The sequence below is a fragment of the Gallinula chloropus genome, assembly GCF_964237585.1.
Source record: "Gallinula chloropus genome assembly, chromosome: 1".
NCBI lineage: Eukaryota > Metazoa > Chordata > Aves > Gruiformes > Rallidae > Gallinula > Gallinula chloropus.
In genome coordinates, this window is record NC_140085.1 from 209,344,151 (window position 1) to 209,366,229 (window position 22,079).

The following is a 22,079-nucleotide window of genomic DNA, read 5'->3' on the forward strand; positions in this document are numbered from 1 at the left end:
ACTTCATGATCTTGAACTTAAAGTTTTTGAGTGGTGACATTCATAGAGTGTCACAAGTTATTAAAATCATACTACAAAGGCATCGCTCTTCCCTCGACGGGTCCTCTTTTCCTGTTATGCTAATGTATCTTGTCACTTTGTGGCCTGTCAGATCAGAAGAATTTGATGACAAGTGCCTCTGTGGAAATCACTAGATGTGCCATTTAATGTTTCACAGTTTTGGGGATTTAATTTTTTTTTAAGATGTTCAGAGAGAGGCCTTGGAAGTAAACATGGATAAGCGTCACAAATTAACATTCTAGTATCTGCCTGAAGCTCTGCCTTGTATAAAGGACAGTGATCCAGCCACCCACAAATAATCTTAAAGATGTTTTCCAGTAAATAATACCTGCTGGCCACTCATAGCAGCCACAGCATAGAGCAACAGAACATCAAGGTTTTTGCATTGTTTGGGATTCTTTGAGACTCTTGAAGTAATATATGAAGTCTTTTGTAGCACTATGACCCACCTAGACTATCAGGTACATTTTAAAAAGTCTAGTAATGCCTTTTCCTGAGCAAAAGCGGTGTGTAGGATTCTCTGAGAAACTCCCCCACGTTTCAGCAGCAGCTTCTCACAGTTCCCCAGCTTTATGTGAGAGATTTGTTGGGGCCCAGCGATGGGGTGAAGCAGGGATGGTAACTGCTTGCTGCAGTGCCCCGTGCCATACGTGTGTGGCGTACAGCCTGGTAGGGAAAATGGGAACAGTCATTTGTGCAGCTATTAGTAATTGATCTGGGGACGCTCAGGCACTGTAGTTTGAACGAGTGTTAAGAAATGGCAGGTCCTGGGAGGGGCAGAGGCGAGTCGTGCACCATTGTGCAGGCCCAGGTTCAGCCTGAAATGACACGGGTTTGGGGATTTTCACAGAGAATTTGAGTTGACTTTTGAGCTGGTAACCCCGGAGGTGTCACAGCCCCTCCTGCCTGCCCGCCAAGATCCGCGGGCCCCTCCAGAGCGGCACATCCCGCCCAGTTCACGCCAACAGCCTGGGCCAAAGGCGGCCATACCCGCCGAGAGGCCGCAGCCACCACGCGCGTTACTGTCTCTTTAAGGGGCGGCGGGCGGCGCGGTCCCGTGGTGCACTGCGGCGGACTCGCGTAGGGCGCGTGGTTGGTGTCCGTGCGCTCGCTGCCGCCGCGGCTCGGTTCGAAGTTGGCGCCGGGCGCCATGAGGCGGTGAGGAGGCCTCCGCCAGCGCTGAGCAGGCCGCCGCCACCGCCATCCCCTCTGGCCCCCGCCGCCGGGTCTCGCTGCCATCTCTCAGCCCGGCTCTCCGGCCGTTTCCGCCGCTGCCGCCATGTCTGCGGGATTCTCCTTCGGCGCGGGGACCCTGGGCTCCGCCGCGGCCGCCGCCGCCGGTTCGGGAGGCGGGGGCGGGGGCTTTTCCTTCGGAGCCGCCACGGCGAGGTAACGCGGCTTCCCCCACCCCCGCTCGGCTCGGGTCTACTCTCAGGCCCCGGCCCCCAGACTCCCACGGCCCAGCCTGTCGCCGAGGCCGCTACTCCGCGGGCCTGGCCTGAGCGGCTGCGGCTGAGCAGGCCCGGGCGCGTGCGTGAGGGTTGGGCGCGGGGAGGGAGCGCGGACCCCGTACCGCCTGTCTCGGCGCCTCTCCTGCTGCGCCCGGAGGGGCCCGGGGCTCCCGCACCCCTGGCCCGAAAGAGTCCATGGTGCGCGGATGAACCGGCTTCACTGTGTGCGCAGGGGTTGCGGTGCCCTTCCTGCCTTACCTGCTTCAGGCCCGGCTTCGCCAATCTAGACGTAGGGATGGGTCTTTTCAGCAGCAGCAGCTAGTGACATAGAGCGGTGCCGTTCTGGTTTTGCTGCACTCTGGCTTTGTCGGAGCAGGGTGTCACAATTGTCTATCTGAATATGGAACGTGAGTCGTGCATGTCGAGGCCTGAGATTGTGTGCATGGCATGGAGCCCATCGATGTCAAATTTCTCATGTTCAAATGTGAATTTTTTTGGTTTGGTTTTTGGTTTTTTTCTGCTTTCTGACACAGATAGCCTCATATTTGGTGTACAGTGTTTTGGAGTAAAAACGGGTCTTTGATGTACATGTGACGTAGAGCAGGTTCTGTACTAAAGGCAATGTTAGAACTTCAGTGCTTCAGAGTAATAAATAGGTCACTTGTTGCTTGGTTTGTTTCTTCCTTTCTTTGTATGCACTAATACTAGCAGAGATTACTGTCCTGCTTACTCTTATACCTTCATTGAAAATAAGGCTGTTGTAGTGGAGCTTTGCATCAGATTTTTTTTTTCCCCAAACCTGATTAGACAAAATTAATCACCATAGTATAAACTGAATGAGTAGGGCGAGCTACTCAATGGAACTTTACCTGAAGTACGTGTATTTGAATGTATTAATCTTCCAGAATTGTCAGGAATTAGCAGTGTAATGGGAAAGGAACAGAACATGTGAGTCTGAAGGAGTATCTCTGAATTTAATGGCAGTATTGCTCTTTGGAAGCCTGTGCAAGTTGTCTGCATCTCACCTAGTACTCTTTATTTTGTGGTCGTGACAAATTGATGACATTCTCACATTACCTGTGCTTGTGGGTAGTTTATTGAAGCTTTGTCGTGGTTTTACCCCGGCTGCCGAGATCTACGCAGCTGCCTGGTCTTTAAAGGAAAAGAGGAGGGGAAGGGGGGCGGGGGGGAAAGGTGAGGCAAGGGAAGGGGAAAATAACAACGCGAAAACCAAGAAACCAAAGGCCTGTGGGTTGGGATAAGTATAGTTTACTAAAATAGTAGAAAGATAAAATATAACAATGCTAACAGGACTTTAGAGCAAAAAATCTATGAAACTGTTGATACCCAATGCAGTTTCTTACCGAACCCACAGCTCAGGCCGTGCCACCCAAAGCCGTCCTGGAACCCGACCGTCCCCCAAAAAACCGCGTGTCCTGGAACCGCCCCCCCCTGCTCCTCCTCCCATCAGCCCCCTTTATACTGAGCATGACATAATTGGCATGGAATACTCTTTAGCCTGTTTGGGTCACCTGTCCTGGCTTTGCCCCTCCTTTGTCATGAATAGAGAAATACGAAGAGCTGAGAAAGTCCTTGACTGTCTGACAGCAACTAAAAACATCGGGTGTTATCAGCACTGCTTTCATTTTAACTCTCAAACACAGCATCCCATCCGCTGCTACAAAAGAAGTTAACTCCATCCTGGCCAAAACCAGGACAAGCTTATACGGAGTTGCTTATAGAGCAGGTTCAGGTTAGATGTTAGGAAAAAATTCTTCACTGAAAGAGTTGTGGGGATGTGGAACAGGCTGCCCACGAAGGGGGTTGAGTCACCTTCCCTGGATTGTTTAAAAGAAGGGTAGATGAGGTACTTAGGGATATGGTTTAGTAAAGGACAGGTACTGTTGGACTCGATCTTAAAGGTCTTTTCCAGCCTAGTCATCGTGTGATAAAGGACTGATGCCAGTTTAATGCAGTTTTCCTGTAACTGAGCAAGTTGTGGTTGTTTTGTGCTGTTCTGGCTGTCTTTTTAATCTCAAAAGTAATCAGTAGAAGTCTAATAGGCGCTACTTAATAGCAGCATGGTACTGTGCAGTTTTAGTCATGTATTTATTCTTACAAGGAAGATAAGTCTGTGGGGCTGTTGGCCAAGGGATATCACAGAGGAAAAGGCCTTTTTACTGCTGGATGATTGGTGAAAGAATCTGGATCATTCCATAGGGGTAGCTTGCTTGAGAACATAGTTGAGGCTATAGGAAGAAGCTGTTCTTCTGAGCTAGTTCTGAAATAATACTGCCAGATGTTGGTAGAAAAGGGGTTTTGTGTAGTTTAAAGTTCAAGAATAAATATTACTGATAAGTGTCACCAGTAACAAATTGTATACTGGTGGCCCAAAGCTTATGTAATATGCTAGCCTAATTCCTGCAGCACACCAATAGCTGTTCAGGTGCTTAAGGTCTTTTTGTCAACTCATGCGTCCTATAGTATTCTTTAGCTGGCTGCAGTGCTTTGTTCTAGTTCTAAAACTAGGGTTAAAATCTGGTTTCTGTGATCTGAGCTGCTCTTTATCTGTGACAAGTAGATAGTCCTTCTGGCACGTGCTTTCACTTGCTGGTGAGAAACTGCCATTGTTTGATTTCTGCATGCTTGGGATAGAAAAACAAGCCACTTCATTTGGGTTTTTGTCCTACAGTGCTGAATTGCATCGTTTGGATCTTTAGGTTTCTTCTACTGGGATACTGAAACAAGAATAATTTTTGCAGGACAATCATCTTTGTACTAGAAAAAGATGCAAAATAGAAACTCTTGACTAGTCAGAGAAGTATGATGTTCATGGTGCTGTAGTGTAGTATGTTGAAGTTGAGGGTGAAATGCTTTGCCTCCTGTGAAGTCTCCTTGGCCATGCTGTTTCCTCAATTACCTCTTTAAGAATAACTCACACCTAGATTCTGAACTTGCAACCAACTTTTTCTGGGCTTGTCACAATTCAGTTTTGTAGATATTTCGAAAACAATGTAAAAGCTAATTCTAGCCTTTTTTATTTTAAAGGATTTACTTCTATGTTTAATTTATTATGCTTAGGAGCTGCCTTCATACAAAAAGGAGAGAGGAGATGAGGGAATAATAAGAGGCTACTGAACACTTAACATAAAAAAATTTCTTCACAGTTGTTACCGTGAAGTCTAAATGCCATTTCATTTCAGTGTTACTGCTGTACTTATGCAAAATGTCATTTAAGTTAGAGGAAATGTATTTAGTTTGTTAAAAGGCTGACAAATGAGAGGAGGAAATTGCTACAAAGAAATTTTTCACTTGCTCTTCCATCAATTTAAGAACAAAATTTTTTAAATTGTAGACTCATCTGGCCTCCAGTGCCTCTAATTTAACTGGTTAAGGGTAATCTTTGATTATTGTGTTCCCTTGTGTTTTGTACAATAACTTAATGTGTTCTCTGCTAAATGTAAAGCTGCTTGCCATGAAACTACTAAAACATGTCATTTTCCTGGTGATGACTGATTGGATTCCCTTATTGCACTTTCTTCCCCTTAATCTGTGAAAATAGCTCTGGAAGTTTATTTCTGTGACTCTGACAAGTATACGGTTAGAAAAGAAAGTATGGTAGGCATGGGTCCTGTGTGGTTTGCACTTGTGGGGAAGGATAGCATTTCATTTAGAGTATCAGTGTGGTTTGATGGTACTTTAGGGTAAAGTGATGCTGCTGGTAAGAAAAGCTGTGTGTCTCTGCTCAGCATTTTAGAATGACAAAAAGTAACACTGGTTGAGGTTTCTGGTCAGAGGTATCTTAACTGGACTTTCAGCCTGCTTTGAAAAGATGTTCTTGCAGGTTTGTTGTCATCTTTGTGCTCTCCCATTTGTTTTCCTATTTCAGTAGTACAGGGACAGTAACTAGGCAGAACTAATGAGATGATCTAATGGAGGAAAGTTCAAGTTTCCCACTGGTCTAGCAATGATTTGAGCAAATGCTGGAGTTCACTGACTGTCAGGGAAGCAGTGGGAGTTATGAAGCTGTAGAAGGAGAGAGGGAGACAGGCTTCTTTCTCTTTGGTGTCAGTGAGGCTTGGACTGTCTTGTCCAGCCGTGTTGTGTGTTGTTTGAGGAAATGAACAATGGTGTGGGAAAGAAACGGACATAAGGGTGGTGGATTTCATTATTTCAAAAAATAATTATTGCTAATAGTCTTATTTTGTAATAGCTCAACAGGACTTAATTTTGGAACTCTGGGCTCTTCTACTGCTACAGCAACTACATCAGCTCCTTCAGTGGGTTTTGGGAGTGGACTTTTTGGATCAAAATCAACCACTGGCTTTACGCTAGGAGGCACCAGTACAGGTAGAAGAAATTCTTGTACTGCAGAAATTTGAATCAACAGTGGAAAAATATATCATTATGTACAAAAAAACCTGTGTTATTATGTGCTTGTGTTTATGGGGTATTTCTGTAGCTCAGAATGTTACTTGCATAGCTTTGTAAAAAGGATTTATTGACCAGTTTAAAAGCTCATTCAGTGAGAATTATGCAGTGCTGATGCTGCAGGAACAAAATAAGCTAACGGAAAACTGCTTGAGCCTATGTGTAAATTGTTCCATAATTGGAATCCTAATGTTTTCTAGACATCTAACTCTTCATCCAAGATGCTCAAAATTATGATTTAAGATATATTTTGATCTAAAAAAAATTTCAAAATACTGCAGGATTGTTAGCGTTTGTAACACTGCACTAGTAAACACTTCTAATTTTGTTGCTTGGGTTTTTTAAAGTTAGCAATATGCATGAGGAAATTTATTAATATTTTCTTAGATCTCTAATTTAGTGTATGAATATTCAGATTCTTATAGGACTGTTGGAGTGTAAAAGAATGACACTTTCTGACTGGAGATACTGTTTTTCAGCCACCAGACAGATATGGCTTCATGGATTGTATTTTAGTTCCAATATTGTTAGACAAGATGGTCCTTTTTGTTGCACACTTGTATGAGTAGATGAGGGAGTTCTAAGAACCAATCCAGAAATTAAATTTAACAGTAGACTGAAAGCCTGTATTCCTGTGTTTGGCTACATTGGGGTAATTTTCTTTCTGGCTTTTTCTAATCAGATGTGGCAGTTTTTTAATATGAAATGGCATAGCACTGTGTTCAAAAGAATCTCTAAATTACCAATGGGGCAAAACCCCTAAACCAAAACATAGGATTTTACAAAGACTTTGGACTCTGTAATCCTTTTCATTAGCATGTAAACCAGCAGATTTACAGTATAATGCTATATACTGCCTTATGGCTGAAAAAAGTACTTGATAGAATTACTAGTTTCCTTATTTTTGTTTACTTTCATTTATTCAAAATACCACAGCAGCGTAGCAAGTTGTTTGGAAACATCAGCTTCGCTGTTAGATTCTTATGAAGAAAAATTACACTTTTTGAAGTCAGTTATGCTTTGATTTGTGCTGCTGGCACTTACAAAAACTGTTTTCTGTGCTAACGTTTTGCTTTCAACATACTACCTTAAAAAATCTTTTATAATATTCTTCATAGTGTCTGATAATGTTGCATTATTCCAATGTTTCATGGTTTTTTTACTATCATAACTGCTCTGTGGGCTTCAATTACTCTTACTGTTTGTTTTTCACTTTAAAGCCGCAACAGCAACAACTATTGCTACAGGACTGACATTAGGTAAGGACCGAATTTGGATTTGAATGTTATACAGGCAAAAAAGTACAGATAGATCTTGAAATGTAGGAAGTTAGTAATCATATGTGAGCTTTTTCCTCATTACCAATTGTAGTCTGCTTTGCAACCCAAATGTTAAGACTGCAAACTAGAGTGGAGCCCTGCAGTTCTGGGCACTGTTACTCGTTCGTAAAAGGTCATTCCATTCCTGTACAACAGTAAAAGTGCTTATAGTGAAAGTTAGATGAAACCCTTAATGAGTTTCATCCCTCAGCAGAGGGGAGACAGAAAACCTTGTCAAAGAATTCTGAACTTAGTGGAACCAAGTCTGTTAGGTAACTACCACTTTTAGAAGAACAGAGAGGCTTGAATGGGGAAGAGACCTTGGAAATGTTTTACTTTTGTTTCTCTGATGTATCTTTAATGACTATTTTTCAGCTGTCCTTAGAAATGCAGAAATAAGTAGGTAGTTGAGAGTTATGTTTTCTTTTTGAACGCCAACATCTGGGGCCTAAGGAGAAATTGAGCATCGCAAATACTGGATGTGAGGGTGGTGCTACAATACCAACTGCAGTTCAGGAGCTCAGGAAGCCATGCTGTGAATGAATAGGAAAAAGTGCTGGTGGATAATGAAGCAAATTAAATGAGCAGTAGAAGGGAGGAACAGCAGCTAACACAGAACAGACTGTGTGGATGCATAATCATACATGGCAGTCAGTAATATGCAGATGAATGTAACTTACTTTCAGTAGTTGCATTAAATTATGTCATTCAAAACAGACATTGCAGTTATTGAGAATACCAAGTATGTCTGTCTTGATACTGTCATTTTGTATGTATATGCACATTCCTTCTTCACTTTGGAATATGGATTCTTACCATGAAAACAGCAGAACGTTGAAGCTTTATTTGCTTTACTTCAAAAACAATCAAAAGCAAAGTTTGGGGGAATAAGATTTCAATATATTTTTCTTCTTTACAAATAGAAAGGTGATATGTGTTCATTTCTCCAACAGAATATTCTAAGAGTGATAACTGTTCTGGGGTTTCTCCTAGGCACGCCTGCCACCACATCAGCAGCTACCACGGGCTTCAGTTTAGGCTTCAACAAACCCGCAGGTTCGGCAACACCATTTGCTTTACCTGTTACTTCTACCTCAGTGGGTGGCCTATCGTTATCATCTGCTCTTACATCAACTCCTGCAGCAGGTAGGAGAACGCTTAAGTTCTTGGGGTTTTTTTGTTGTTCACTGGTTTTTTACAGTAAAGATTTACAGTAAAATAGTTATATTCTCTTCTTCTAGTATTTACATAGTCTTGTAGTACTTTCATAAGAAGGTTCATTGGGCTTCAGTAATTCTAAATTCGGATGATCCTAATGCAGATATATTTATGTCTATATAGAGGGAAGTATGACACTTGATATAGCATATAATCTAAGTCATTGGAAATGTAGCAAGAGCTGATTTGTGGTGTGAAGTGATCTTTTTAACGTGGAAGGTTGAAAGCTTCCTGCTTGCACAGATGAAAAGTCTGGAAAACATCTACTGTTTGTAGATGGCCTGAAATGTTTTACTGGTAGTGGAAACAGGATTTTCCCAGTGTACTTCTCATACTGGCACACACTTGCCATCATATTTGACTTGGATAAACTGCATTGTGTGTGACAATAATGAAGAGTGGAGTTAATTTTTCTGCATTTGAACACAGCAATCTCTGCCCTCTGTGCTCTGTCCTTTTGTACATATGGTCTTAATTCTTCCCCATCCTACCAAAAGCTGGAATACTTAATTCCAGAAGGTGGCTCGAACTACCAATGGTGTGTTCTTGTATCGAGTCTTGTGTAAAATATTTTAATGTTTTGCTTAAAGCATTAAGATTTCAGCATTTTAATATAACAAGTCGATAGCACTTGTTAGATCCATTATACCATAAAAAATTCTGTGGCAGGTTCTAGATTCTCTAGTGTTCTGGAGGACTCAAATAGTACATAGTTGTAGGTAAACATGAACTAACCAGGATCATGGTTTTGTAGAACTTGAAAGCCTTTATTTGTGTAGAAAATCTGTAGGAAATACAAATGATGATTGAGTTAATTATGCAGTTATGATACAGGTGCTGTGCAGACCCTTCAGCTGTTTCAGACTGTCTATAAATATATTTGAATTCAGTGTGTGCTGGTTTGCTTTCTCTGCAGGAACTACTGGCTTTACATTAAATTTGGGTGGTACAGCTGCTCCGACTACAACTGCCTCCACAGGCCTTTCCTTGGGAGGTGCTTTAGCAGGATTAGGAGGTTCTCTTTTCCAGAATACTAGCACAGCAGCAACAGGTGAACATTGTTTTAATTTTTTTCTCCTTCTCTCTCAAAATGTTGAAATTTATTGTGTGATTGTGTAAGTTAATAACTAAGATTTAGCTTACATAGAATCTTAATGCTGTGAAAGTGTAATTTTTAACAGTGTAACAGTTAAGAACAGCGTTGCTGTCTGTAGACAATAAAAATGAAATCTGAAATGCAAAATATTTCTCATTCTTAAATTCACTTATACTTCATGCTGCTTTTAAAATGAAAACGTGTGGGTATCTCATTCATTGTCATAGCTGACTCAAGCAAGTTGATCTTGAATTGGAGAGGGCAGTGACACACAGGTATCTCCTTTAACTGTGAGGAAGTTAGAAATTCCTTATCTTGGTAGCTTTTGGCCTGAATAAAATCTTAGTGTTAGCATTGTCATTTCACAGCTTCTCTTCTTTTTCAGCTCTGTTGGTAACACTGATTTTAGCCTCTCAGTGAAACAGAAGTATAATTAAAATGCTGATGACAAGTTAGCTGTCTGATGAGCTACCTAGCAATGTGAATAAATAATATACAGTACTTGGCACAAACATTCATTCAACTGTACATGTTTTCTGTTTATTTTGTATATTTTTTACACTCAAACTGCACACAGTAAGTTTTAATTATCAATATTTTAAAGTGCAGAAGTTCTGTTTGTGTTCCTTGCAGGACTTGGGCAGAATGCTTTGAGTTTGACTCTGGGGACAACTGCGGCTCCTTCAACTACTGCCAATGAGGGTCTTGGTGGCATTGATTTCAGTAGTTCTTCAGACAAAAAGAGTAAGTATGGTTTAATTTTCTCAATTAAAAAAGTTAGGAAAGTTTTATCAGAGTGCTATACCACAGATAGAATTTAATTATGTTCAGAGAGTGGAATTAAAACTGACAAATCATAGAATCATAGGGGTTGGAAGGGACCTGGAGAGATCATTGGGTCCAAACCCCCTGCCAAAGCAGCTCCCCAGCTCATATTGCACAGACAGGCGTCCAGACGGGGCTGGAATATCTCCAGAGATGGAGACTCCACCACCTCCCTGGGCAGCCTGTCCCAGGGTTCTGGCACCCTCACTGGGGAAAAGTTCTTCCCCATGTTGGTGTGGAACTTCCTGTGCTCCAACTTGCAGCCATTGCCCCTTGTCCTGTCTCCACAGAGCACTGAAAAGGGGCTGGCCATTTCCTCCTGCATCCCATACTTGAGATATTTATAAACATTAATAAGGTCCCCCCTTAGTCTTTTCTCTAGGCTGAACTGCCCCAGCTCACTCAGCCTTTCCTTAACTGAAATGCTTTGTAATGGGGGGGGGAGTTAGCTTCCTTTTTAGCTGTTTTTCTTGTACAGAAAAACAAGATTTTGGTTGCAAATATCATGTAAATTTATTTAAAATAAGTGTAAGCCATTATCATACTCAAGAACCAGGTTCTAAACCTGTTAGCCTTTGGGGAGTGAGTGAATGAATGAATATTTGGGGTGAGGGGTGGCTCACTGAAAAACTGCTGCAGATTTCTGCAGCCATGTGTCAGGCACTAGATGGGGGAGCAGAGCTGTGGAGAAGGAGTGCCATACAGAAAGTACTCCATTGAAACCAGCTTTCTCCATCTCTAACAGATGGTAAACTTTGTTTCTTTTTCAAAAGTCTGCAGGGTAAAATGTCCTATTTTTAGCTGTTACTCTTCAAAGCTCTGTTCCTGGTGCTGTGTAGTTCTAGCAGATACATTCTAGCAGTTTATTACAACTGGTTGTAAAAACTTTACCTCTGTAGTAGCTTCAAATACTTAAGGAAATATTGAGCATTAACATATGGACGCTTTAATTTGGCTTGCTTTTATACTTAAGTAAGCTTACCTAAAGCCAATTCTAAAATGTACTCTTTCTATGGGGAATCAATACTGTTAATTTAATCTCTTGATTACATTCAGGAGCCAAATTTTAAAGTAGGTATACCAGTAGTTAGAAGAGGAGGAAATTTAGAAACTCCCTGAAACCATCTTTAGAGTTACATATGGAGGTGTAGTATTGTCGTACTTGTAGAAGAGAGAGCATTACTGACTGTCCAAATTAGTGCCTTGCATCAAGTTGATTTATTTTTGGAGATTTTTACAGAAACTGGGAGTGACGAAAAAGCTCCAATTCTGAGGTTCTTATGGGATTTCCTTTAATTTTTAGGATGGCACACTTGCATAATATGAAGCGTCTTGAAATGAAAACTAGAGAATCACAGATTCAAAATCTACCCCAGTCTCATATTACCCAGTGTTGTTTTGCCCGTCTTTTAGGGTGGAAACTTGATGAATAGCTGAATTTCCCATATATTGGCACAGAGATACTGGGGGCATGAACTGTGAACTATCACTGTCAAGATGATAAGCAGCAGATCCCTACAGGAAGGAGGAGATGTGGCTACCAAAATAAAAATGTCCGAGGAATCGCAGGAGAAATAGGGACTATCATCATGTACAAGGGAAAAAAGTGGCTAGAGAGAGTAAAGCATACATAGTTTTCTGCCTAGTGTTTACATTATCAGCAGAGAAAGGAGATTTAAATTCTGGGGCTTATGCCTTCTTCTCCAGTAGTGTATATTTCCCCCCCTTAGCAGAAGGCACAGGGAATGGTTTGATACTCCAAGTTCTCTAAATGCCCTGGCACTGTGTGGTAAAGTCTACAGATAATTTAAGTAGGTGTTGCCTCTTTAAAAAAAAAAAAAAGGTCCTCCTGGCAGGAGAGCTGACTTGTGAAGCCAAAAATGTTTGTGGGACTAGCTGTGTATCTGCCTCAGTGGCAGTGAGAGGGACTAGGGGATTTTAACTACGTCCATCTGAAGATGAAGCTCACTTCTTGAACTTTGAGTGAGCATTCTTCCTAGCAGACTGCTATGGTATGGGATGTGATTGCTACTGTTCTGCACAGTAGTGTTTTCAGCTCTGTTCTGTTACTCAGGGGTATTTGATCCACAGATGCCTAGTGTGGAGTGATAAGTAAGCAGTTCTGTCAAACCATGTTCATTGCTGAACTTTGTGCAGTAGTCCAGTGCGCAGACCTTCATTGCCCTCATTTTGAGGAAACTGCTATTGCTGAGTTTAAACACTTGAGTGTTGTGTTGGTGCAGGTTTAAGTGTGGTGTGGCTGCATAAGCAGGAGCAGGCTTCTTATGTAACCAGTTGTTCATGTGATTGTAGTGACTAGTATAGTACCAGATGTCTTGCATTCCTTTGTGTAGCAACTGTGGAACTGTTGTTGAAAAAATACTTATCTTTGGGATTAAATTCAAGCTACCTTTCTCTTATGGCTAGCCTAGTCTGTGTCTTATCAAGAGAAGCAGATTGTAGTCATTAGTTCTTCCCTAGAATATCAATGAGGTTGTTTTGTTTTGGTCTTCAAAACTTTCTGACCTACGGTTTTTATTTTCTAGGTGACAAAACAGGAACAAGGCCAGAGTAAGTGTTCAGATTTTCTTTGCATTCCACATTTTATTAGAAAACAGCTGTACTAAATAAGCTGGTTTTTCTACGGCTTTGATCTTGAAAAAGGCATAAATTTAAATAACCAACTTCTGCAATATTAACAATTCTGGGTTCTTAATTTTAAACACTGCAATTTTCCCATCAAATGCAACACACAATGTAGCTGGCATCTGCTGTAGACTGATGGTGTGGTCTGAAAAATGGTTTCTGCAAATGTGTACAGTGTTTACACCACAGGCTTGGACTCTGGCATAGTATCTGTGCACTATCCAAATCATTCCTAGTTGTGACATACAAGCAATGGGTGCAGAACAGTTTAATCAATCACTTAAATGCAAAACTGTTTGGCATTATTAAAACACCATCTAAACATGCATTGTCTCTTGCAGAGATAGCAAAGCACTAAAGGATGAAAATCTACCTCCAGTAATCTGTCAAGATGTAGAAAATCTACAGTAAGTAGGGTTTTTTTACTTCTGATAGTATTTTAGTTATTCTACTGTGTGCTGTCAATGCTCTGTGTGCAAAAACACTCTACTGCAGTTGTGTGCAGGATAACTTAATAGCTCTGTGCCTTTTGTCAGGTCCACTTGGGGAAGAGGGGAGGCATATAGTTGTAGTCTTAGAAGTGAAGCTGGAGCCTTAGGCTGTTTTTTAGCCTCATTCTTCCATGTACTTACACAAACGGGCATGCCCAAGGAATGTGATCTTAGAATCTGATCTATCTCTCCCTGGAGTATTAAGCCTGTTGGACGTGCATAGTAAATACTGGCCCTTATGTCCATGTTGCATGTGTGTTGTGGATCTGCCAAAGAGTTTTCTCACAGGCAGGAAGGAGGCAGATTGTAGACCAGTCAAAAAGGCTGTACATCCCTATATTTGTGAGGTCAAGGTAGTGATCACTTTCACATAGATATTATATATATTTTATAAATTTTTTTTTCCCCTCAGATTGTCAGAGTCCAGCGTAACATCTTTAAACACTGTTGAAGTTTAAGGGTTTTCTGTTGTGTGTGGGTTTTGTGGGTTTTTAAGAATTAGTATATTAGGAGTTAAGATAATACCATGCTATACAGCAATTTTAGTCTTCAGTACTTGATTTCTGGAAAAACTATTAGCTATTTAAGTAATATGACCAAAAGTTAAACACTTGAGTACTTCAGGTTCAATGCTTCATGTTTCTCCCCACCCCTTTCTTTTTCCCTTCCCCAGGAAATTTGTGAAAGAACAAAAACAAGTTCAGGAAGAAATTAGTAGAATGTCCTCTAAAGCAATGCATAAAGTACAAGAAGACATTAAAGCTTTGAAACAACTTCTGTCTGTAGTTGCCAGTGGATTACAGAGAAACACTCTAAATATTGACAAGTTGAAAGTGGAAACTGCACAGGTATAATTGCATACAAATTTCATTGTGTGGAGTTTATATGTTGATTATTTCATATAGGATAACTAGCCTTTTTAATCAGTCACGTTAACACGTGTCCAAACTAAAAAAGTTGGAAACAAAGGGAAAACTTCTCTCCCAGAAGCTTTGAAAAGATTAGACTGAAACCTGTGATGTCAGTCTCTTCAGATAAGTACGACAGCAATAAAATGGCTTTTATTCAGGAAAGGACTCCTCCATAGCAAAGGTGACAGAGAATTGCATGCCTGCTTCTTTTTTTTAAACTAGTTAATCCTTTCTTCCTGTTTTGGGGGTTTTTTTTGAGGCAAAAGAATCCTCCTTGTTTTATTTCTTCTTAGGTGTGTTACTTCCTTGCACTTGACTGTTGCTTTTTTCCCCCTGATCCTTCGTAATTGTAACAGGATTTCTGAAGTACAGCAGAAGTTAGGTCTTATCTCTGACAGTTTAGCACAATATTTTCTCAGCTCTGAGAGTTCAGTGTGCTTTCAGTATGTACTGTTTGTACCTTCCCTAAACTTGGGTTTCAGTCCTCTGACTTTGACAGTCTGTTCTTAGAAAAATTTCTGGTCAGATTCTATCATTAAGTATACGAAGAAACATTTTATGTGAATGTGCAGTAGAGTTGTTGCTATTCTTGTATTTGAACACTTTGTACAGAACTTTATCTTTTATTACTTCTCCCTACTTATTTAGGAGCTAAAGAATGCAGAAATAGCATTACGAACACAGAAAACTCCTCCTGGTCTCCAGCATGAAAATACAGCCCCAGCAGAGTGAGTTACTATTATTTATAAAAACCAGTCAATAATGTAACTTGGAGAAGGGAAGACTCTGGGGAGACCTTCATGCAGCCTTTTGATATTTAAAAGGGGCTTATAAGAAAGGTGGGGATAAACTTTTTAGTGGGACCTGTAGTGATAGGATAAGAGGTAATGGTTTTAAACTGAAAGAACATAGATTTAGACTAGATGTGGGGAAGAAATTAGTTTGAGGGTGGTGGAACACTGGAACAAGTTGCTTGGAGGTTTTTGGATGCCCCATCCCTGGAAACATCAAAGATTGGGTTGGATGAGGCTGAGTGACCTGATCTAGTTGAAGCCCTTGCTCGTTGTAGCAGGGGTTGGACTTAGATGATGTTAAAGGTCCCTCCCAAACCATTTTATGATTCTCTGAACTTGATAATAGATTTGTGTGTGTGTGTGCTTCTTGTAACATGTATACTTCAGAGAATGAGTGTTTTATCTTTATCTCATAGATGTTTACTGTCTTTCCACTATTAGAGGGATGTCAGGAATGTCATAGACCATAACTGTTGTGACTAAATGAAAATTGGCATAATATTAAAAAATGGCAGAATAATGAACTTTAATTGTACAATTTCATTTGTTTTACTCATCTAGCTACTTCAGAATCTTAGTTGAGCAGTTTGAAGTTCAGCTGCAGCAATACAGGCAACAAATAGAAGAACTGGAAAATCATCTTGCTACTCAAGCAAATAATTCACACATAACTCCACAAGGTAAACGTTTCATATGTAAAAATGAACAAGTCTTACACCCAGAAGAAAAACTTAGTTGGCCTTTCTTACTTAATGTACAGTAACGTGTTCAGATTGAACAACTGCAGAATCTGTGTAAAGACTTGGAGTTAAAGGATAAATTTATAAATGTTCTTTAGCTTTTTAAGACGAACTCAGTTCCTGAGGTGCAGTTTGTCAGCCTGGCTTATTTTGTGTAGACATTTTGATACTTTGCAGTGTAAAAGTTGCAGTGTCTGGAGCAGGAGGGAAGAATTCTGTGTTTTACACTCTTGTTCTGTCTGACTTGGACACTCTTCTTGTAAAAGAACATGGGTCTGCTCTAGATTTAGCATGGGTGTTTGCACAGGAAGCTTGGGGCTGTTTGTGGGGCCAAGGCACATCTGAGACATTATTTTGGAAACACTTGGACTTGACTTTTGTGCTGCCTTTTCTGATAGCTCTATCCATCTGCATTTTGCTACTTTACAATTCCTAGTGAGCTCATAAATGTCACAGAAAGCTCCCCACTCTTCAGTTTTTCATTGACTCAACTCAATATTGCTTGATCGATTGATGCTGTTCTGCTTCCAGACCATTTTTATTTCTTTTGCCTTTGTCTCTGTCTATTGTTCAGATGACAGTGAGAAAATTTTTTTCTTTCACTTTGGTTCCTGCCTTCCTTCCTCTATCCACTTCCACTAATAGGACTTTTCTGTCCATCTGCTATTTTATGAGGTCTTTTATACAACAGAGGTACTTATCTGTAAAAAATCCTGAAATGTGTTCACCATTGTAGAAGAGGGGTTTTTTTTTTTCCTCCTCTAAAGTCTGAGAAATTAGTCTTCTGAAAGGAACCTTACATCCCAAACAACTGCCTATCTTGTTAAAAATGGAGGCATAAAGATGGTTCTTCTGAGAGAGGTCTTCTGTAATCTTTCTTCTATAAATCTCTGTGCTGGATGGATGATCCTGACAAAACGTGTCATCTACTGCATTCATCTCCCTCCCTTCAGCATCTTGCTGTTACAGTGCTGATGTCTGGCACCTTCTGACTTGCCTTGGGCTGTCAAATTGGCGCCTGAGAAGATTTAGTCTTGTTTGCTGCCACATCATTCAATCTTAAAAGATTCTCTCCAGTCAAAGAATACTGACTTCTGGACAGTAGTCTCCTGGTTGCTTACCAGTCCTGTGATCATCAGCACTTTAACTTTTTGGGCTGCTTTAGGTACAGGTCCTGCAGTAAGGGATTTCAAGTGCCATGTCTTTTTGTGCCATCACAGGATGGTACCTAGTCTCTGGATGCCATATGCTAAAAAAGAGACCTAGCTTCCAGAATGGAAAATCTGCCGAATCCTGAGGGTCCTATGTCTTTCCACTTGGTCGTCTTGTCTGTTCAGAGTATGATCCCTTCATGGATTTCCCTCAGATACTTCAGCAGTTTCTACTATGATCCCTGCTTGTGTGGGCAAAGTTCAATCTGTTGGACCAGTGTGCTCAGATGGTCAGCAAATCTAGTAGTGATGTAGGCAACGCTGTATTGCTTATACATTTTACTTTACCATACAGGAAGAATTTTTTACCACATTGAAAACCACGAGTGAGAGTATCATCAACTTTGAAGTGTCTAATATTCAGTATCGATAAATTGCTTCCAGATTCTATGGAAATTTATGGCAAATCATCCTCCATTGCCTCCACTATGCTGTAGCTTGGCATGAGATATATTCCCCAGGTTTTTTGTTTTTCTTGTTTTTTTAGAAAGAAATGGAAGTTATAACAGAAATTTGCCTATGGAGAAGCAGACCTTTTTAGTTCAGGAATCATTGCTAGGCCTTTACATCTTCAAGAAGTTGATAACTATTATTTGCAAGAAATGCAGAAGATGAGCTTTTCACAGTGAAAGGACATTTCAGCACTTTTCCTTCTTCATTTGGATACATTGTTTCAGTGTTTCAGAAAGATGGTTTTGTGTCAGCCCATGCCCTGCTTTGCTGAAAGTTTTGGGATTTCCCCTTTAATCGTAAAGTGTTTTGCATTAGGATTAATTATTAATTTTGCATTAGGATTAGTGCACTGAAAACTTTTATATTGGTGAGGATGTAAGATATTCTAAATCAAAGAGTTCATGTAGGCAAGAAGCTCTCAGTTGTGTTTCTCTGATATGCTTGTGGGTAGGGCTAGAGTAAGAGTTATTGTGATGCTTGTTAATAATGTCCTTCAAATATAAGTAAAGCTTCCATGCTACTGCTCTCTCTTCAGCAAAATTTACTGAACTTATCTGTGCTTTAAGTCAAGGTGAAAAATACATACAAATGCAAGAAAACCTGAGTTAACTGTGGTTACGTAAAAATTGAGAGAAAATGTTTCATATGTAGTTAGAAAAAGTTAAATAATGTTTAAGCTTTGCTGAATTATAGGAAACTAATTACTGTGTATAGAAAAATAAATGAGACAATAATACTTCTCAAAATAGTTTGAAGTCCTTTCAAAATGCCTCAATGTCCATGAGAAATACAGAATTTAACTTGTTGCAGTTGGCTTTGTGTTGTATGGATTTTGGGTAGGCTTCCTTTTGGACTATAAATACTAAATGTTTTCTCCTGGTAGTAAGATTGTTACTTACCAGTACTTTACATGCCTCTTACAGATTTGTCTATGGCTATGCAGAAAATCTATCAAACGTTTGTAGCTTTAGCTGCACAACTTCAATCAATACATGAAAATGTAAAGGTATGTTGTTTTGATGTGTTCCTGTGTGTTTAGTGAATGAGCTATAGATAGCTACCTTCTGAAAATATCTTATCTTCAGGTATTATTCTTCTTCCTGTTAAATTATTTTTTTAATTTTCAAACTGTTTTGGAAGTGTTTTGATTAAAAAGTAACGTGTTCAGTTTGGGTCTAATTTGAAGTATTTACTGATAGTGATGATAATAACTGACCATGGTAATTAAAGTTACAAAACATTTTGCATTTAACTCCTTTCCAATTGTTGATTAAGTTTTGAAATGTCTGTCTTTGAGCTCATGCTTAAATGGTTTGCTTTCTGCCTAATGAACTGTTGATCTCAAGCAAAGATGATCTAAATCTGCTCTTACTTAAATAGTTAACAGAAAAAGGTCCGTGTTCACGTGTAAGATTTTTTTTCACCAAAATTCTTCTGTGTTGAAAAGTTGCTTCTGTTGTGCTTAATGTTTTTCAACCTCCTTTTAATGGAAAGCCATATATATAACAAAAAAAGATGACTCTGAGAATACTATATGTATCAAAGGTCCTAATTAGGCTTGTTTTTTCCATCATGGACTCTGGCTTGAATTTACCGTTCAGTTTTGGACATACTGACAAAATGTCAAAGTTCTACAATACATCATTTTTCTTCATAATCAGAACCCTTCTTGGTTACAAAAAAACCCCAACACATCCCCCAGCCCTGCCCCCCCCAAAAAAAACCAAACAAAAAAAAACAACCCTTGGAGAAGAGAGTACTGCTTGGGGTTGTTTGTGCTAAGTGACTTCCTTAATGGGAATGGCTCTGGTAAATTTTCTGCTTGCTGCTTCTGCATAGTATTGCTAGTTTTCTAAACATCTGAAACACTTTCCCTGTATCAAGTTTAGGAATACTGAGGGTCTTGTATGAGCTAGATTCCTTGCATTGCTTCTGCCAGCATGGATATTCACTGGTTTACAGCCTTCTGCCATCAGATGTTTGTGCTGCTCTTAGAGTTAGCTCTGTTTCAATACCACACACAGTAGCAATTTTGGCAGAATTACAGAAAAAGGATCCTAAATATGTTCTAGGCTGCTCACTTCTAAGATCTGAGTGGAGCCCTGACTCACACATCAGTCTTGGCAGTGATACATTTTTGTTACTCCTCATGTTGAGGAGCTGGATTAGCAGGCAGGTATAAGCAGCAGCATCTTCAGTACGCTGTCAGCATGACTGAACAGGAAAGACTTCACTTCAGCTTAAGTGGTGTTCTACAGTCTGAAGTTGGGTGGTGTGAGAATTTTTCTTTCTTCTGGGGATTTCATTTTTTTTTTAAGATTTAATCTAGTGGGTGGTTGTGAAGGCTGGTGTTTTGCAAGACAATTATAACTAAAGTTTCAAAAATCAGAAAAATGAATGTACTGCTTAAGTGGATCTGTCATTTTGACCATCTGTTTTAGTTTATCAGCTAGGAGATGCTAGCAGAGGAGAAAAGTTTTGAAACTGTCTTACTTGATGGTTGTGATCTTTTATGAAGGCAGAGCTGTGACCACAACTCACTCTTGTCTGAAGCAGGCTTTCTCATTTGTACATACACTTTCATTCAAATATCCAAAGTCATAGAAAAAGTATTGTTGCACAGGGCTGGCTGTTAGATAACAGTATGTTCATATATGATATAAATATGTTCTGTACCCAAGGCCATAGAAGAGTGAAATGTGCCTAGGCACAATTCAGATAGTGGATGTAATGACATTGTTCTGCATAGATTAGCCTTAAGAACTGCTCTGCAATATCTGATGGCATTTCTGTCAGTTACTATGGCAGTCAGTGTGGCCTTATATTAAACATCATCAAGAGTTCTACAAATGTATCTTCTCTCCAAAGATGGAACTCCTCATGTGATAACAAGGTCATTCTCTGTGTGTTTCCTGCTGTTGCTGACATATTTAGGGTTAGAGCTCTCAATCCCAAGTCAGAATTTTTGGGCTGTAACCTCTTCTCAGGGATAAGCATATCCTTGGACAGGAACACAGAAAATAGTATATCTTCCATAAAATTCAATTGAACCTACTGTTCTTTGGCTTTAGTAAGTTACAGATTCTCTGTTAGAAGGTGGAAATAATTCTACTGGTTCTTTGGCTGGAGCCATTTATTCTTTTTGTGTTACCCAAGGTATCCATAGTTCCCTCCTCTGACAGATAGAAATGGCTCATGATGAACAGGCCAAGCCAGATGTTGCCCCAGAAGGTAGGGTTAGAGCAGGAAAGGGGTATAGGCAAGTGGAGGAAGGGGCACACAAGACAACGCCTTTCAGGGTGGTGGGGGGGGATTATTTTTTGTTGTGGATGGTTCTGGGAGTTTTTTGTTTGTTTGGATTGTTTGGGTTTGTTTTTCCTCTTTTTAAAGGAAGTTTTATTTATAACTCATTGTCTCTTTCCTTATTAAGTTAAGGTTTTATGTCAAATATGCTGAACTAAAATGGCTTCCCACCCCCTTCAGATGCTCAAAGACCAATACCTTGGCTACAGGAAAACCTTTCTGGGAGATGCCATGGATGTGTTTGAGGCAAGACGAACAGAAGCTAAGAAGTGGCAGAGCGCGCCACGCGTTACCACTGGACCGACCCCTTTCAGCAACATACCAAATGCAGCAGCCGTTGCGATGGCTGCCACACTTACTCAGCAGCAGCAGCCTGCTACAGGTCTGAGTGCATTCAAGTTATAGATTATTAGTGTTAACAACAATAGTGAAATTCTGTAAAACCTTTCTATGAAGTCTTCCTTTGTGTTAGACTCAAAATCTAAACATTGTGATGAGCAAAGTAACTGATACATAGCCAATAGAATAATGCAGGGTAGACTTAGCAATAATTATACAACAGATACTTAATCTTGTGAATTTACTTGTATTGGTGGTATTTACTGTATTGTTCTAACTTACCCCTTGGAATGTGAGTCTTCACTCTTAAATAACATCTCTGAATACACATAGTATAGCCTCTTTCCACAATTGTATGGTTATAGTAAATTATTTCAGGTCAGTGAGGAGAGAATATCTAAATGCATATTAATTTTTTCTTATGTACAATTAATCATGCATTTTTATATAGCACTTTGGAACTGTAAAATGAAAAATGCTGTAGAACAGGAAGGATAATGGAGCAAACATCTGTAGAATAGGAAGACAGATGCCTGGCTTACAGCTGACTCCTTTGTCACAGTGGTGTTGGAGCAGTTTTTCCTGACCATTCTGCTGTTACGAATAAATATTAGAGCAAGTAGAATGGATCAGTGGTTCTGTGTGTGCACATGTGTTAGAGGAAGATCAAAACAGAGGAAATGCATGATCCACTGCTGGTGAGGAATGGATACATATGGCAAAGGAAATAATATAAGGCACCTTAGCTGACATTCTTATATTAACCAGTGCTTCTCAGAGGAGGATTCCTG

The 22,079-nt window shown here is 40.1% G+C and overlaps 1 protein-coding gene across 1 annotated transcript in view; it reads left to right on the top strand.

Moving 5' to 3' along the window:
* Positions 1-1,339: 1,339 nt before the first annotated feature.
* NUP58 (nucleoporin 58) overlaps positions 1,340-22,079 on the top strand; it is a gene marked incomplete at its 5' end in the record, with an annotated part of 34,419 nt that continues 13,679 nt past the window's right edge. The window contains 12 exons of the mRNA XM_084279385.1: positions 1,340-1,449; positions 5,725-5,876; positions 8,228-8,407; positions 9,396-9,530; positions 10,209-10,319; positions 12,947-12,971; positions 13,388-13,453; positions 14,211-14,385; positions 15,097-15,176; positions 15,804-15,922; positions 18,570-18,652; positions 21,130-21,331. Of these exons, the coding sequence (XP_084135511.1) occupies positions 1,340-1,449; positions 5,725-5,876; positions 8,228-8,407; positions 9,396-9,530; positions 10,209-10,319; positions 12,947-12,971; positions 13,388-13,453; positions 14,211-14,385; positions 15,097-15,176; positions 15,804-15,922; positions 18,570-18,652; positions 21,130-21,331 (1,438 nt within the window). The remainder of the gene's footprint in view (positions 1,450-5,724; positions 5,877-8,227; positions 8,408-9,395; positions 9,531-10,208; positions 10,320-12,946; positions 12,972-13,387; positions 13,454-14,210; positions 14,386-15,096; positions 15,177-15,803; positions 15,923-18,569; positions 18,653-21,129; positions 21,332-22,079) is intronic.